Source organism: Sesamum indicum, linkage group LG2 (assembly GCF_026168435.1).
Source record: "Sesamum indicum cultivar Baizhima isolate 11 linkage group LG2, ASM2616843v1, whole genome shotgun sequence".
NCBI lineage: Eukaryota > Viridiplantae > Streptophyta > Magnoliopsida > Lamiales > Pedaliaceae > Sesamum > Sesamum indicum.
This window is the reverse complement of record NC_142658.1, coordinates 13,993,379-14,010,822: the sequence shown is the minus strand read 5'-3', so window position 1 is coordinate 14,010,822 and position 17,444 is coordinate 13,993,379. Positions and strand designations below refer to the sequence as shown.

Here is a 17,444-nt window from a genome sequence, read left to right as displayed (position 1 = left end):
AGTTTTCTTTAAAGAAAAAAACAATAAAAAAGAGCAGCCCCCTTAATTAATTTTTGGTGTCCCAATTCAATTCTAACTTAATACATATAACTAGCTTCAAAATTTTTATTACAATAAAAGTATTCTTAATAAAAATGTTATTTTCTTTAGTTTGGTTCCAATTAATTGAAATTAAAATATTTGAAATTTATATTTATATAGAAGTATAATTTTTAATGTGACGATAAAAAAATTTAATTTAATTAATTATATTTTGCAATGAAATTTTTTGTCGCTAAATTTTGTTTTATTTATTTAATTTTTTAAAAATTTCAGCTACAAATTCTGCAACGAGAATTTTATCAAGAAATCTTTAAAGTTTTTAGCAAAGCCAGCTACGAATTTTTGCAATATGAAAATTCCTTTCTAATTTTAGCAACGAAATATTTCGTTTCTAATTTTAATTTCGAAATTACAAAAACTTAAAATTCTTATCCTCTACTAAATTCATTACTGATCACCAACAAATTTACTCTCGTTGCTGGTTTCCGTAACTTTTTGATGATTTTATTGTAGTGAAAGTGGCCCAAAAATAAATAAAATACATATTTTTAAAGATTTCTTTTTCCTAAACTCACCAAATAATATTTAATGAAAAAATTATGTAAAAAAGTTGAATTTTTTGTGAAAACATCTCATAAACAACCCTTATCTTAATATCTTGTTCAAGATTGTAAATGATTGGAGTGGAGACGAACGTACTATTGTTCAAGCTCGTTTGAATTGTAATCAAGCATAAAAAAATCAGTTCGAATTTGGTTTAATTATCGACCTAATTCGAACTCAAATAAATTTAAATTGGATCGAACATGAGTAGAGTTCGAGTAATTTGATATTTTTAAGTATTTTTTTTCACTAATCGAATCGAATTCGAGGTGAATTTCAAAGTTAACCGAACAAACTTTTTTCTACAAGTTCCGCTTTTTAATCTCAACAAATCGAGTTCATACAAGCTTTTATCTCTCGATTCTCAGCCGAGTTTATATACTCTGGTTTATTTTAAATCCCTATTCTTGTCTAAGAAAATCACTGGAGATTGGTGTAAATCACTTAGCAAATTACAGGAGACTTCATCTGATTAGGTCTTCGTCAATATACATGAATGATTATACAGACTGTAAGGAAATTCTTGGCTTTATCGGTATTAATTAATTTGCATGAGATTCTGAGTCTATATATTATTCTTCCAAGGAAGTTTCCTATAATAAGAATGTCAGTCAAATTACTAGAGTGACATTCCTGTTATTATCTGTTTTTTTTTTTTTTTTCCAGGAAGTTTCCTGTAAGAATTATGTTAATATATATGTTATGTCACTAAAATAAAAAATAATATTAATAATAAAATATTCAATGATAATCAGTGACAATAATTTTTATTTTGTTACAATGTAATTATTAATAATAAGGAAAGTATTGTGCATTAATTTGTTACTATAGATAATTAATTAGTCAGTGAATATATATATATATATATATAGTGATAATTATATTTGTTATCACTATATTGTTACTATCACTAGAAAAAAATTATTATCGGCTATGGACTAAAATGGTGGTAAATAATTGTTATTAACTTTGGTAAAACAAAATTCGACGCAAAAACTAATTAGTTTATCCATCATGAAAATTATTTTTGTCATGGTATTTATAAGCTATAGCAAATATTTTGTTATTTGTTTTAGCCATATTCGCAAAAATTATGGTCAACCATTATTGTATCACAGTAGTCAATAAGTATTTATCTGGCTATTTATTTTTTACCATCACAATTTTTTCTAGTGTATAATGTATCACTAATTATTATAATACTAATTAATCCCGGGTGACAACATTTACGTTTTTTCTTTTAATTTACTTATTACAGCATCCTTTCTAAAGGATTGGTATAATTACACGTAAACCTTTTATGGTTTCATATATATATTAGTACCCCTGAGGTTTGTTTTCGTCTAATAAATAAATTCATTCGTTAGTCAAAATTCATCGAATTTGCAGATATTAGCAAAAAAATTAATAAAATTTCATATTTACCCTCGGTAGATTTATTATGGACTTATTATAGGTCCAACTAATCTTTTTCTAATCAAACTGTCCTTATAATGGGTGAAAATATACCTATTCACATATATCAGCATGTGAAAATTTACAAAGTAATTTGGTACAAAGGAATACCATTAGATGGAAATCATTGCAGGGGAGTTACAAAATAAAAATTATTTATTCTCTTCATACACATAATTAGTGAGAAATTCTGATATGATCTTAATTTTTCCCCACTAATATTTTCCTTTTTTGCAGTTTATTTATGTAATAAATCTAGTAGGCAGTTGAACTTGGACTTTGCAGAAGCAACAAAAAATCAAGCACGACTTAAAACTAAGATCCCAAGCACGACTTAAGACTAAGATCCGATGGCGACATATACCTCAGATGACTATTCCACACGCTATGTACGTACAACTTTTTCGTCTATAAAATAAATCCCCAATTGTGGATCGACGGAGAAAACAAACTTCAATACATAGTAGAAAAAAGTTATAGCTACCAATATGCTAAACAATGTCATGAAGCGTTCCCATTTCTTTGTAATAATTCACATTCTTATTCTCTTGTACATTACAACGCGTGGTTCCTGCCATGTTGCGAGGGATGTCGCTAAGACTACAAGTTCTCGTGACGAAATGCGACCCTTACCGATCCGCGTTGGGGTCGTTCTTGACCTGAACTCACCGTTGGACGTCATGGCGGATTTCTGCATGAAAACGGCAGTTTCGGATTTTTATGCAGCAAATCCGAACTATAATACAGAACTGCAGCTGCACACAAAATATGTGGGGAGTGTTGTGGATGCTTATGTTGCAGGTAATTTTATTTCAAATTGAGGGAAACAAATGATCGATGTATTTCTTTGAAAATGAATGCGGATGGATATGTTTGGGTTGATTTATGAGTTATTGATTATCACATAATTCATTTATAAAGTCGTAGTTGGCTAAAAGCTCTGCATTTTAATGTAGGGCAAAATATTTTTTTAGTCCTATAAAATAAGAGTTGAATTTTTTTTTTGTCCCATAACTATAGCAGATAACGCTTTTAGTTCCATAAAATATAAAATCACTTCTTTTTAGTTCGGAAAAAGTATTATTTTAGTCCACTAAGTATGCCTAATTTTACTTTTAATCCAATAACTATGTCCATTTTTATTTAAGTCTAGTAAATTACGAAATTGCTTACTTTTAATCCTCTGACAGATTTTCTGGCAGATTTTCGGACAATTTTACCCCTATGCGTGCATATGGATTAAAACTGCCTTTCAAAAGTTGCATGGGGATCAAATTGTCCGAAAATCTGTCAGAGGACTAAAAGTAAGCAATTTCGTAAGTTACTGGACCTAAACAAAATTTGGACATAGCTATTGGACTAAAATTAAAATTAGGCATACTTAGCGGACTAAAATAATACTTTTCCCTTTTAGTTCCAAAACCACAATGCCTTTTTAGTCCAAAACAATGTCTTTTTAGTCCCAATATAAAAAATACGTGATTATAAGTTTTATGGGACTAAAAGGAACATCTGCCATAATTGTGGTACCAAAACAAATTCTGCCCTGGTTCTATGGGACTAAAAAAATATTTTGTCCTTTTAATGTATATAGAGTCGTACTACGATCAAATAAAATTGATGAGATTAATCAATATTTGTCATTGTTTTACCTAGAGCAAAAACATCTATTATAGTTTTTAGCTGTAGCTAATGTTTTGAACTCGTTTCAGAATAACAGTTAATAATCGTTGTATTATCGTGGTTAATTAGTATTAATCATAAATTTTTATTTTTTGTCAAAATAATTAATTATAATGAAAATCCATATTTCTTCAAATGAGTTGTTAGTTTAAGTTGTCTCAAATTGAGGTGGGAAAAGGTTAAAGGTGCTTTAGCACATAGGAAAAATTTCTAGAATTAAGCCCATTAAATAATATTTTGTATATATCTAAGAAACTCATTGTAGGAAATTTTTTGAGAAAAGTTTTTTCTTAGTATGTTGGAGAACAATTAGTGGAGACAATTTTAATTATTAACTGTAGGAAGGGCAACGGTAATCTTGTAATAAAATTTCTCCAAATTGAATATAAAAAATTGGAAAGCTAATTAAGTTGGTCACATGTATGTTATGGTTGATCATTTTTATCGTTAATGTGTCAAATTCTAAAATTACACGATAAAATTATTAAAATAAATTCATATAAAACTAAAATTCCCATTCTGTTATATTTACGAGATTAAAATTGTAACTTTCCGCTAATCTATACCATGTTCAAAAGGTAACAATATGTCACATTAAGGTTTATATATATGTGATAGTCATTATACAATCCAGTGCCTCATATTTAAAGGGAAAATGCAATTTTAGTCTTGTAAATTAGAAGAATGATTATCTTATTTTTGTTCAAATTAATTAAAATTCTCAATTTGATTTTGTAACTTTAAGAATTATTGTAATTTTAGTCATTTGACAAGAAAATTCCTCAGCATCAATTATATTAATACCTAAATTGGGGCTTTCGATAAATTTAATGACTTGGCAAAAAGAAAATTACAACTTGAAAAAACTTGTCATATCATCAAGTGGTAATCTTCTTTTTGCCAAGTCATTTTCGAGGGGAAGAAAATGTTGTGGACTATTGTGTTATCAAATTCATCGAAAGTTCCAATATTAACTGTTGATATGGCTGATAACATGAAATTTTTTGATTAAAGGACTAAATTGTCATAATATTAAAAATTATAGGATTGAATTATAAATTTTAATTTGAACATGATCAAAATTGCGACCTTCTAATTCAAAGGATTAAAATTATGCTTTTGCCTTCAAAAAAAGTGCAGGTTGGAGTAGATATTTAGGAGTTTCTGGTTGGGATCATTTGTTTAAGATTAAATTGAAGTTTTTATCACAATAGTTCGTTACACCAGATATCAATATAATTTACACATTGGACGTATGATTTTACTTTGTTTTATCTATTTTTTAATCTTTTTATGTTTATATTAGTTTATAAATTTTTACACAGCTATATTCATATAAAATTGAGAAAAAATTCATTTTGATATGTGAACTTTTGCATAATTGTCATATAATAAATTAAGGATTAAAGGCAATTTTAGTCCCCTAATTTCAGACAATTCTCATTTTAGTCCCGTAACTTACTAGGGTTTTATTTTATTTCTTTATAACTTAAAAAAGCTCAATTTTAGTATATATTTGGTCAAAAATTTACCTCAGTCACCAAAAAAAGTCACATGGCCTTCACATGACTTTTTAAATTGGGGGTTTTGCTTTTATTGGTTTAAAATTAAGTTTTTTTAAGTTATAAAGGACTAAAATGAAACCCTAATAAGTTATGAGACTAAAATGTGAATTGTCTGAAGTTAGGGGACTAAAATTGCCTTTAATCCGTCAGTCACCAAAAAAAGTCACATGGCCTTCACATGACTTTTTAAATTGGGGGTTTTGCTTTTATTGGCTTAAAAAGTCACATGGCCTAACGGATTAAAGGCAATTTTAGTCCCCTAACTTCAGACAATTCACATTTTAGTCTCATAACTTATTAGGGTTTCATTTTAGTCCTTTATAACTTAAAAAAACTTAATTTTAAACCAATAAAAACGAAACCCCCAATTTAAAAAGTCACGTGAAGGCTGTGACTTTTTCCGATAACTGAGGTAAATTTCCAATCATATATGTACCAAAATTTAGCTTTTTTAAGTTATAAAGGATTAAAATGAAATCCTAGTAAGTTACGGGACTAAAATAAGAAATGTATGAAGTTAGGGAGTAAAATCACCTTTAATCCACAAATTAATTAGGCCTGAAGAATGACGTACATCTGACTGCGGTTTTTAAACCAAGAAGTTAGCACTAGCTCATTCACATATATGCTGCACGTTACATCTCCACGTGCTTCGAAATAAGTCATATAATTGTTTGGATTACTGGTTGAGTTGGTGATTATATCTGTTCGAAATTATGTGCAGTTCTGGAGTTGTTGGAGAAGGAAGAAGTGCATGGAATTATAAGGCCACCGGGTTATTCAACAGAAGAAACATTCTTCACAGAACTTGGACAAAGAGTTCATGTGCCAATTATCTCGTTCACTGCAAGAAGTTCAGCTCTTTCCTATACAGGAAACCACTACTCAATCAGGACAAGACCAAATGATGCTATTCAAGCGCAGGCTCTTGCAGTGATGTGCCGGGGATTCGAATGGTCCGAGGTGGTTGTTCTGTATGAAGACACAGAATTCGGAAATCAGTTTCTTTCTCATATAAACAAGGCATTCGAAGAGGTTGAAATCGGACTAGCATATATGGTTGCCTTCCCCCGTTCAGCTGAGGACAGTTATCTTCTGAAAGAACTGAACAAGCTATCAACAAAGCAGACGAGGGTATTCGTGGTGCTGATGGTCGTCGAATCCACCAAAAATAATTCCTACGAACACTTTTGTAGATGTGTGAGTAGGGTCGAATCCACAGAGATTGGTTTTAAATTAATTCCTTCAAAAACGAAAATAATTAGGGGGAGTTTTGATTGGAAGAAGAATAAAACTAAAAAGCTAATAAAATTAGAAGAGATAAATATAAGAGAAGAGTATTCCAGTTAAAGATAGGATCACACTTAATTCCACGGTTGATCATAGATGCAAAGATAACAATTATTCATGATAGATAAATTGGTTATGGCCATTGGTACGACCTAACAACCTCACCTTTCCTTACCTTGTGGATAGCCAAGGAACGTCCGTTGACTAAATCCCTAATCAGTAAACAACCTTGGGAACGTCCTCAAGATTTAATTTACCGACAGCATTAAGAACTAGAAAGGCCCAATTCTAACCAATAAATTCCTACGAGGATTTATTTAAGTTAGATTGTGCATTCCCCACAACATAATCGAAAACTTCTACATAATCAATTATGTTGTGTTACCACTAGTTATCGAACTAAACAAACAATTACGGATTTGAAAGTTCAATTGGCTAGGCAAATATTCTTGACAATAAATCAGATTATTTGTAATAAAAGCACAGAGAACAACACAAGTACCAATATGAATAAAAGTAGAAAGCATAAATTAGATCTCACAACCCGTTGGATTTAAGCGTTCACCAAGTCTTCAACCGGAATGAGAGATTTAGCTAGACATGCTCATGGAAGAACGCATGAAAAGCAAAATAATATAAAAACGTAGAGAAATAGAAGAGTTCAAAAGTTGTCTCTTAAAGTGAATTACATCACCTATTTATAATAGCTAGATACCTAGTTCTACTAGGATTAGAAGTAGATTCCTAGTTGAACTAAAAGACTTATAGAGATAAAATTATAATCCTAGTTAAACTCTTCCTTCATCAGAGGTGGTCCAAGCAGTTCCAAACTCTTGCCAGAATTTGAGTTTGAGTCTTGTTTGAATTTCCATTTTGGTGCTTTTCTTCATTTTCCAATTCTTTTGTCCTAATGCTGCAAAATAATATTTAATTAGGAGTATTTGATCACAAAATAGGCTAAAATATTATATGAAATAAGTACAAAATGCGATTCTATCAAATATCCCCCCACTTAACCCTTTGCTCGTCCTCGATGCAAAGAGATAGAGATAAAATAGTTGAAGAAATTCATTCCAAACTTTATGGGTCGCAGACGAAAGTAACAAGCAAGAATCTAGTTAAGTGTTCAAAGAATAGTACATCATATGATAAAAGACAACTCAGCAAGCTTTAAACAAATTTTCACTAGATGATCTTCATGAAAACTAAGCATGGAAAACAAGTGGACTATGTTCTCATATCTCCCAATCTCTCGAGTGTTTTTGGTTGTTGAGTGTTTCGCTCAAATGCTTGTTATGAAAATGCTTCACCATAGGCTTGATTATACACCAAAATCTCCACCACTTATAAATATGCACACACTTGAATCAAGAGGTCTTATATTTTGGTTGTAATGGGGCTTTGGTTTGGGGGTAGGAAGAATAAGGAAAAATGAGGTGAAAATCCAAGGAACTAAATTAGAGCACCAAGTAATAGATGTAGGAATCCAAGCTTTTCAAAATTAATTTATCTCATGCTCTTTCATGTCCCACTTTCCTCGACTTGAACTATGCCTTTCTTTCGAAGAGAGAATTTTCTTTTTCTTCTCTTTTTTTTTTTCTTTTTTTTTTCTTTTTTTTCTTTTTTTTTTTTTTTTTTTTTTTTGAAAGTATTTTTTTTTTTTTTCTTTTTTTCTCTTTCTTTGTCTATTAAGGCATAGAACGAGATTGTCATGTGACATGTTAGCTCATAAACGTCCTTTACAATAATTGAGATATCCCCCCACTTAATGTCAAAACATATACTTAGAATACATCTTTGTTCTTTGACGCTCTACTAGTCCTTGGAAGGGCCAAACAAGGATAATAAAAAGACGGTAGAGTTTGTTTATACATAGGGTTGCATAACAAGAAATTAAGGCTTATAAGGCTCAAATGGGCTTACTAAGGGGATTTGTATGTAGGTGGTCTTTTTAAGCTAAAGGGGGTTTTATCCTAGTGCCTTTATCATTTTCAAGTGTATGCATAAAGATGTGGCCTCAATATGGTTCAAAGCAAGTTCTAGGAAGACAAAATCATGAAGCATTATCTCTCAAGAAAAGAAAAAATTGTAGATTTTCATGAGTGTATAAGCTCAAAATTCCTCTCTAGGTAGGTTATGTCCACCAATTTTCCACATTCAATTTTCAAATCAAATCACCATTTGCAAAAATAAGTTCTTAACCGTAAGTTGTCAGGAGTCATTAGATGCACATCCTTATCACACATTACCAAATTATTACTTGATTAGCCTAAGTCTTTGATCATAAAGCTAGTGTGAGGACAAGATAAAGTGATATTTGATTCAACAATTATGGAAGGGGTGGCAAGCATCAATCAAAATAATTAATTCACCAAGACTCATTTTCTATCAAAGCAATCAAAACACCCTCCCCCCACTTAATTCCACATTGTCCCCAATGTGGTAAGCATGCATATTTAGGACGATAAAATAAGAGAAAGAGAGAAAGAGAGCGTCCCTTAGTGATTCGGGGGTAATTGTAGGAGCTCGAGAATTGTGAGACCTTGGATGAGAGGAAGAGTTCCTTGTGGATGTTCATACCTGCAAAAAAATCGATTTTAGTGGTATAACAACATTCACAAGAAGAGAGAAATAAACAATTGAGAAAAATAAAAGGACATGGGTTGCCTCCCAAGAAGCGCCTTTCTTTAGCGTCTTTGGCTAGACGTTGTTGTGGCTCAACTCAATTGAGTTAGACACTCTAAATCCACTTCTTCTATGTAATGCACCCGGTGATGGTGTGGATTTAGGAGAACTTGGCGGTCCATGTATGACTTCTTCCTCGAACTTATTTTGTCGTGAAAGACTTTATTCTTGTAAGTTTTTGGATTCGAGGTGAGACTTTCGGTAATTGCTGTCTTAAATGCTCCTCCACCATCGAACATAGCATTTTTTTGCACCAAAGGGTCAATAAAATCAATGAGAAAAATAGAATGCACATCATTAGAATATTTCATGGCGCCACCAATTTTAAAACTCATAACCTCATTATCAAATTCCATAGAGAGAATTCCGGCATCAACATCAATTTTGGTTTTTGAGGTTTTAAGAAATGGTCTTCCTAGCAAGATGGATGTAGAATTAGGAGAAATATCCCCCCTTATATCAAGCACATAAAAATCAGCAGGAAAAACCAATTCATTAACTTGCACAAGTACATCCTCAAGAACTCCTTTGGGGTAAACTACGGAATGATCAGCAAGTTGAAGAATAACCCCCGTTTTTTTCAATGGGCCAACATTTAAAGATTCATAAATGGTAAGAGGCATAATATTGATAGAAGCACCCAAATCACACATTGCTTTTTCTATTCCAATCTTTCCAATTTTGCAAGGGATAGAAAACGTACCTGGATCATTGCATTTAGGAGGTAGTTTTCGTTGAAAAATGGCAGATACATTTTCTCCCATACTTACCCTTTCATTATCTCTCAATTTGGATTTGTTGGTGCACAATTCCTTGAGAAATTTTGCATAGCGAGGTACTTGTTTAATTGCATTAAGTAGGGGAATATTTACCTCAACTTTGAGTAAAGTTTCAAGAATCTCCTTTTCCTCTTCCTCCTCTTTGGACTTGGATAATCTCTCTGGGAAGGGGGGTTTGGGTATGAACACCTTGGGACTTTCCTCACTGACTTGGTTGGATTTTTCAATTTCTTTTGGAGGAATTTCCAATGCATCCTCTGTTTTGCCCTGCTGTGCGTGCCCACGCCTAGTGCTATTTTCGAGTTGTAGCTCTTTTTCACTGCACAAGGTAATAGCACTAACATTTTGTTTAGGATTAATAATAGTTTGGGAGGGAAACTTACCTTGAGACTCCAAACGGCTAACGGAGGAGGCCAGTTGGCTCATTTGGGATTCCAAATTTTGTATGCTCAAGCGAGTTTCTTGTTGGAATTGTTGGGTGCTCAAGGCGAGTGTCTTCACGATATCCTCCAAGGGCGTACTATTATTGGGATTGGTTTGAGGTGGTGGTGGTTGTTGGTGTGGACCCCTTTGAAAGTTTTGAGGTTGATTGCCATACCTCAAATTTGGGTGTTTACTCCATTCGGGGTTATATGTATTGGAAAATGGATCATATCTCCTTTGTTGTTGCTCAAAAAATCCACCGATGGCGCCAGCATGTTCGGTTGAATCTTCGTGAAGTGTAGGACAAGCGTCGGTGCAATGTCCCAAAGATGTACATATCCCACAAGTCTTGACTTGTTGAATGCCTCCCCCTATAAACTTTTCAACAAGAGAAGTGAGTTTATCTAAACGTTCATCAATAGAAGTACTTACCTCGTTCACCCTTCGTGGGGGGTTGTCGTTTCTACTACCGAATTGTTGATTATTGGCCGCCATGGTTGTGATTAGTCTGCGTGCTTCGGTAGGAGTTTTATCATACAAAGCACCTCCACTAGCTGCATCCACCAAGCTTCTATTTGCCTCAGACAATCCTTCATAAAAATATTGAATTAAAAGATGGTCGGGAATTTGGTGATGAGGGCAACTCTCCACCAATTGTTTGAATCTTCCCCAATACTCATAGAAACTTTCACCGGAGAATTGACGTATTCCACTTATTTCCTTCCGAATGTTTGTAGTCCTTGAAGCGGGGAAGTAGTTCTCAAGAAATAGTTTCTTGAGCTCGTTCCAATTAACAATAGATCCCGAAGGTAAGGAGTAGAGCCAATCTTTTGCTTTATCGCCCAATGAGAATGGAAAGGCTCTTAGCTTGACTTGTTCTTCGGTGACTCCTTGAGGTCTCATGCCGGAACACACCACATGAAATTCCTTGAGGTGTTTATGTGGGTCTTCACCTGCAAGGCCACGAAAAATGGGAAGTAAGTGGATGAGACCGGATTTAAGTTCAAAATCAACATCTAAATTAGGATATTCAATGCAGAGTGGTTGTTGATTTAAGTCAAAGGAAGTCATCTCTTTGATTGTTCGTTCTAGATTTTGAGCCATGACTTCGTCTTTAGAGTCGTTAGACGTGGACAATTCTAACTTAGAGTCTGTTGCTGGTTTGGAAGAAGTAGAAGCCTCTTCCTTGTGTTGCTTGGTTTCTTTTCGGAGCCTACGAGCGGTCTTCTCGATCTCTGGGTCAAATTCAAGTTCACCTGTACGAGAAGAACGTGATATAAAACCAAGTAACAAGAAAAAGAAATTAATTTAAAGACACCAATCCCCGGCAACGGCGCCAAAATTTGATGGTCGTCGAATCCACCAAAAATAATTCCTACGAACACTTTTGTAGATGTGTGAGTAGGGTCGAATCCACAGAGATTGGTTTTAAATTAATTCCTTCAAAAACGAAAATAATTAGGGGGAGTTTTGATTGGAAGAAGAATAAAACTAAAAAGCTAATAAAATTAGAAGAGATAAATATAAGAGAAGAGTATTCCAGTTAAAGATAGGATCACACTTAATTCCACGGTTGATCATAGATGCAAAGATAACAATTATTCATGATAGATAAATTGGTTATGGCCATTGGTACGACCTAACAACCTCACCTTTCCTTACCTTGTGGATAGCCAAGGAACGTCCGTTGACTAAATCCCTAATCAGTAAACAACCTTGGGAACGTCCTCAAGATTTAATTTACCGACAGCATTAAGAACTAGAAAGGCCCAATTCTAACCAATAAATTCCTACGAGGATTTATTTAAGTTAGATTGTGCATTCCCCACAACATAATCGAAAACTTCTACATAATCAATTATGTTGTGTTACCACTAGTTATCGAACTAAACAAACAATTACGGATTTGAAAGTTCAATTGGCTAGGCAAATATTCTTGACAATAAATCAGATTATTTGTAATAAAAGCACAGAGAACAACACAAGTACCAATATGAATAAAAGTAGAAAGCATAAATTAGATCTCACAACCCGTTGGATTTAAGCGTTCACCAAGTCTTCAACCGGAATGAGAGATTTAGCTAGACATGCTCATGGAAGAACGCATGAAAAGCAAAATAATATAAAAACGTAGAGAAATAGAAGAGTTCAAAAGTTGTCTCTTAAAGTGAATTACATCACCTATTTATAATAGCTAGATACCTAGTTCTACTAGGATTAGAAGTAGATTCCTAGTTGAACTAAAAGACTTATAGAGATAAAATTATAATCCTAGTTAAACTCTTCCTTCATCAGAGGTGGTCCAAGCAGTTCCAAACTCTTGCCAGAATTTGAGTTTGAGTCTTGTTTGAATTTCCATTTTGGTGCTTTTCTTCATTTTCCAATTCTTTTGTCCTAATGCTGCAAAATAATATTTAATTAGGAGTATTTGATCACAAAATAGGCTAAAATATTATATGAAATAAGTACAAAATGCGATTCTATCAGGTGCACATGAACCCTTCCCTTGGTTTTCGTTTGTTCGCTCTTGCTAAAAGTGAAGGACTTTTGAGTGAAGGGTTTGCATGGATAATCACTGATAGTATATCCAACTTCATGAACTCCGTTGATTCCATCACCCGTGATTCAATGCAAGGAGTTCTTGGCGTAAGGCCTCATGTACCAAGCTCGGATGCCCTTAAGAGTTTACAACAACGGTGGAAAAGAAGTATGATACTCGAGAACACTACAAGTTCAATTACAGATTTAAATGTTCATGGTTTGTGGGCATATGATGCAGTGACTGCATTAGCAATTGCAATAGAGAATATTAAACCGGTAAACGCTTCGTTATTCAGTGTGAAAACAACTAGAAATTGTACAGAGAAGAGGAAAATGAGAATCTCAACCCTCGGACCCAAGCTTCTCAGCGAACTATCAAGCACAAAATTTACAGGCTTGAGCGGAGATTTTCAGTTGGTTGATGGGGAACTGAGGCCATCAGCATTCGAGATATTCAATGTTATTGGAACAGGAGAAAAGACAATAGGATATTGGACCTCAGACAGAGGAATAAAAACAGAATTGAGTCAATCAACATCAACAGCACAACTCAAAAGTATCATGTGGCCCGGAGATTCTGTTATACGACCAAAGGGTTGGGCGATCCCTACTACGGGGAACTTAAGAGTTGGAATTCCTTCAACACGTGGATACAAAGAATTTGTCGATGTGATTATTGATCCTACAACGAAGCATGCAAATGCAACTGGATTTTCAATAGATATGTTCTTGGCTACCTTGGAGGTGATACCTTTCCCCGTCAATTACGAATTTCATCACTATAATGATACAGAAAACATTGATTGGACCTACGACGACATGTTGCATGAGATACCTCAGGTAACATAGTTTCAAATTTTGTTAATTCTTTGATATTCCTTACCAGAAACATGAATACTAATTAAAGAAATCGCTATGATATTCATTCAACTTTTCTATCTTCCGAACTAGAGATTTGATATGGTAGTGGGGGATACAACTATTTGGGCTCCAAGAGCAGCATATGTTGATTTTGCACTCCCCTATTCTGAATCAGGAGTCATTCTAGTGGTTAAAAATAAGAAGCCATTTGACATGTGGATCTTTGTTAAGCCCTTAAAGTGGGATCTCTGGTTGACAATCATTATGATCTGTATTTATATGGGAATAGTTCTTCATATATTGGAACATCGAGCCACCAATAATGACACTGATTCATCAACGTCAAAGAAAGAGCGAGCTAGAATGGTTTATTGGTCTCCATTAGCCGTTCTGGCTTTCCCTGAAAGTAAGATTCTTTCGTATGTGGAATTTTGTGAACTTCCATTTCTCAAAAATGAAATATTTTTCAAATATTATCTACCATGTATGATATTGTTTGTAACTCCAAATTTGAATGTTTGTTCTTTGGCAGGGAACATGGTCTCCAACAAGTGGTCCTTTTTCATATTGTTGGTTTGGTTATTCATGGCATTCATTCTAATGCAAAGCTACACAGCTAACTTGTCAGCAATCCTGACTGTTGATCAATTGAAGTTTGCATTTTCTGATAATTACTATATAGGTTGTCAGGAGGGTTCCTTTATGAAACAATTCTTAACAGAACAACTACATATTAGTGCATTAAGGCTCAGGACCTATTCTTCACCTGAAGAATACCACAAGGCAATGTCTTTGGGAAGCCAAAATGAAGGTATTGATGCCATATTTGATGAGATTCCTTACATGAAGGTTTTCCTCAACAAATATGATTCTCAGTACAAAATGGTGGGGCCAACATATAGGACCGGCGGTTTTGGCTTCGTAAGTTTTCCATTCTCAACATATAAAAGTTTTTGGATATATCTGATCTGGGCTATGTGCTATGATTTATTCAGGCTTTTCCTATCGGCTCTCCATTAGTTTCGCATTTTTCAAAGGCAATTCTGGATGTTACTCAAGGTCCAAATATGACATTCATTGAACAGAAAAATTTCGGACCTGGATACTCTTCTCAAGATCCACTTTCCTCCAGCATCTCACAGCAGACGTCTAGTCTTACTGTATACGATTTTGCAGGCCTCTTTGTCATTGTAGGATCAGTAACCATACTTGCTTTATTATGCTCAGAGACAACAGTTGGACGGAAAATAACTGATATGGCCAAACATTTTATCTGTAATTGCTACCATTCTACAACTACACAAGTCAATTCCATGGAGAATGCTAATGGCGACGGAGATTCACGATCACACGGTAGCCTGGACGAGGAAATTCACCATTCCACGCAGAATAGTGTGAGTAATCCTGAGGAAAACACAGATAGACTTGTCATTGGAGAGATGGAGCTCCGTGAAATCGGCCAGAGTAATGAAACTTCATGTGCGGATTGATAGTAATGGGGAGATGAACTCTTTTCTTGCTTCCGCTAAAAAAATGTCATTTTCGTTTTTGATACCACAACTTTTGCGATTGTCGCTTTTGTTACTATAAACACAAAAATACACCTTTTTTTTTGTGGCGAGTTAACGGCAGAGCCATGTGCCTCGCATTTGGTTGTTAACTCCTATTGATTCACGCGACTTTGACTGATTTTGACTTCAAAGGTCCTCTTTATACAAAAAAAAATGTATCTTTTATTTGTACCATTAAAATAATAATAAAAAAAAACATCTTGACCAACTTTGGCCATAAACTATAAGAATTTCTTTATTTTTTTTATAAAAATTAAAATGTTAGGAAAATTTTATCTTAATATATATAATAAATAGTTCTAAAGTTACAATTATTTTTATTTCAGATAATTTCTAGGATCTATTTTTATTATTTTTAAAATTAAATCATTATTTAGTCTAAAAATATATTAATATTTGAGCACAAATTATAAAAAGTAAAATGCATTTTTTGAGTAAAAGTATTAAATAATTTTTTTATTAAATAATAAATCAAACGGTTGGACAAACCCTCTAAGTCAAATGAAATATAATAATTTTTCAGCATATAAACTTTCAAACTATAGGTATCTTGTACAAGACTAATTACTTGAGAATTCATCTACCTTCTTGGTCAATTATCAGCAGGTGTTTATGACAAGTCTTGGTAACATGCGTGTTGAACATTCAGTTAATTGACAAACATGTCTAAGAAGTAAGAATAAACAGGCAATTAGGAAAATTATTTTTGTGATAATATTTGTTTTAAATTAATATATATAAAAGTTAGACACATATACTAAGTAACAATTCACTACACTAGTGGAATTTTTAATTTCATAAATTTTTATCACTTATCTGGGAGCTAATTCTGCTTTGGATCTATACAAATATTTTTTTTTAAGGATATTTATGAAAGAAAATTTTAGTTCGTATTCAAATTAGGTACATAATCCAGGTTAATTAACCATAAATATGGCAAATAATACTAAAATAAGTACGATTTTTCACCATGGTTAATCATTATTATTATAAGTAAAAATATCATGTCAGATAATGAAAGTAAAAATATTTGCTACAACTAAAATCTGCGCTAAATATTTTGACTATAAATAAAATCATATTGAAAGTTGATTAACCCGCTTAGTCAACACTCAAAGTTATCGGTTCAATTTTATCTGACCGTAATAAATAGTATCGATTCAATTATACATATATATATATTTGGAGTGTAGGCAGTACCTGTGAGGACTAAGAACTCAATACCTCGAAAGAGTGAATAGTTTCAAGAAAAGGATTATTGCAGTATATATGATTGGTACAATGTGATAATTAACAATAGAAATTCTTTTCCCTAAAGGAAATTATATATTAATTATTTAATATATTTAAAAATTGATGACTAATTAAGTATAGTTAGATCAAATAAAAAACATTAATCCACACACAGGGCGAACTCAAATCCACTATCCTCTGTAATCGTCTAAAGCAAAACAATCTATTATACCATAAGGTACATCAAAATGAGATTCGATTTTCTATTTGGTAGTGAATCAATATTATTAATTCGGTTAAATAAAATTAATTTTAAATTTTAAATTTTTATTATAGTTAATTAATATTTATTATGATTTTTAGCTATATCAAAAAACATATATTATGATTTTAGCCGTGGCTAATGTTTTGGTCTTATTTGCAAAACCAATACCTACTGACTGTTGCGAAGCTGTTGTGAAATTGAACTAACCATAATTTTTATTCTTTCGACAATAGTAATTAACTGCAGTAAAAATCATATTTTTTTAAGGGAAAAATGCATGCAACCCCCTTATGATATCGCAAATGAATAAATTACCCTCTTATGAAAAAAACAAATAGCGATTTACCTCCCTATATTTTTTAAACTACAACAATTTACCCCCTATGATTTTTAACATGAAGCAATTTACCTCCATAATACAGAGGGGTTAATTTTTTTTCACCCTTTT

The 17,444-nt window shown here is 32.8% G+C and overlaps 1 protein-coding gene across 2 annotated transcripts; it reads left to right on the top strand.

Moving 5' to 3' along the window:
• The first annotated feature begins 2,572 nt into the window (after positions 1-2,572).
• On the top strand, positions 2,573-15,553 carry LOC105155886 (glutamate receptor 2.5-like). Of its 2 annotated transcripts, XM_020691722.2 has the most exons (6): positions 2,573-2,901; positions 6,073-6,491; positions 13,013-13,906; positions 14,018-14,333; positions 14,460-14,848; positions 14,923-15,553. In XM_020691722.2, exons 1-6 carry the CDS (start codon positions 2,589-2,591, stop codon positions 15,415-15,417), a joined length of 2,826 nt encoding a protein of 941 aa, XP_020547381.1. In that variant the 5' UTR covers positions 2,573-2,588; the 3' UTR covers positions 15,418-15,553. The 2 variants fall into 2 exon arrangements, with proteins under 2 accessions (XP_020547381.1, XP_088734146.1); XM_088878020.1 differs by having other exon boundaries at positions 14,018-14,848.
• The last annotated feature ends 1,891 nt before the right edge of the window (positions 15,554-17,444 follow it).

Coding starts and splice junctions, on each gene's coding strand:
- LOC105155886 (XM_088878020.1), top strand. CDS start 2,589: ATGCTAAACAATGTCATGAAGCGTTCCCATTTCTTTGTAATAATTCAC. Junction 13,907..14,017: donor TGTTGCATGAGATACCTCAG/GTAACATAGTTT, acceptor CTTCCGAACTAG/AGATTTGATATGGTAGTGGG. Junction 14,849..14,922: donor GGACCGGCGGTTTTGGCTTC/GTAAGTTTTCCA, acceptor TGATTTATTCAG/GCTTTTCCTATCGGCTCTCC.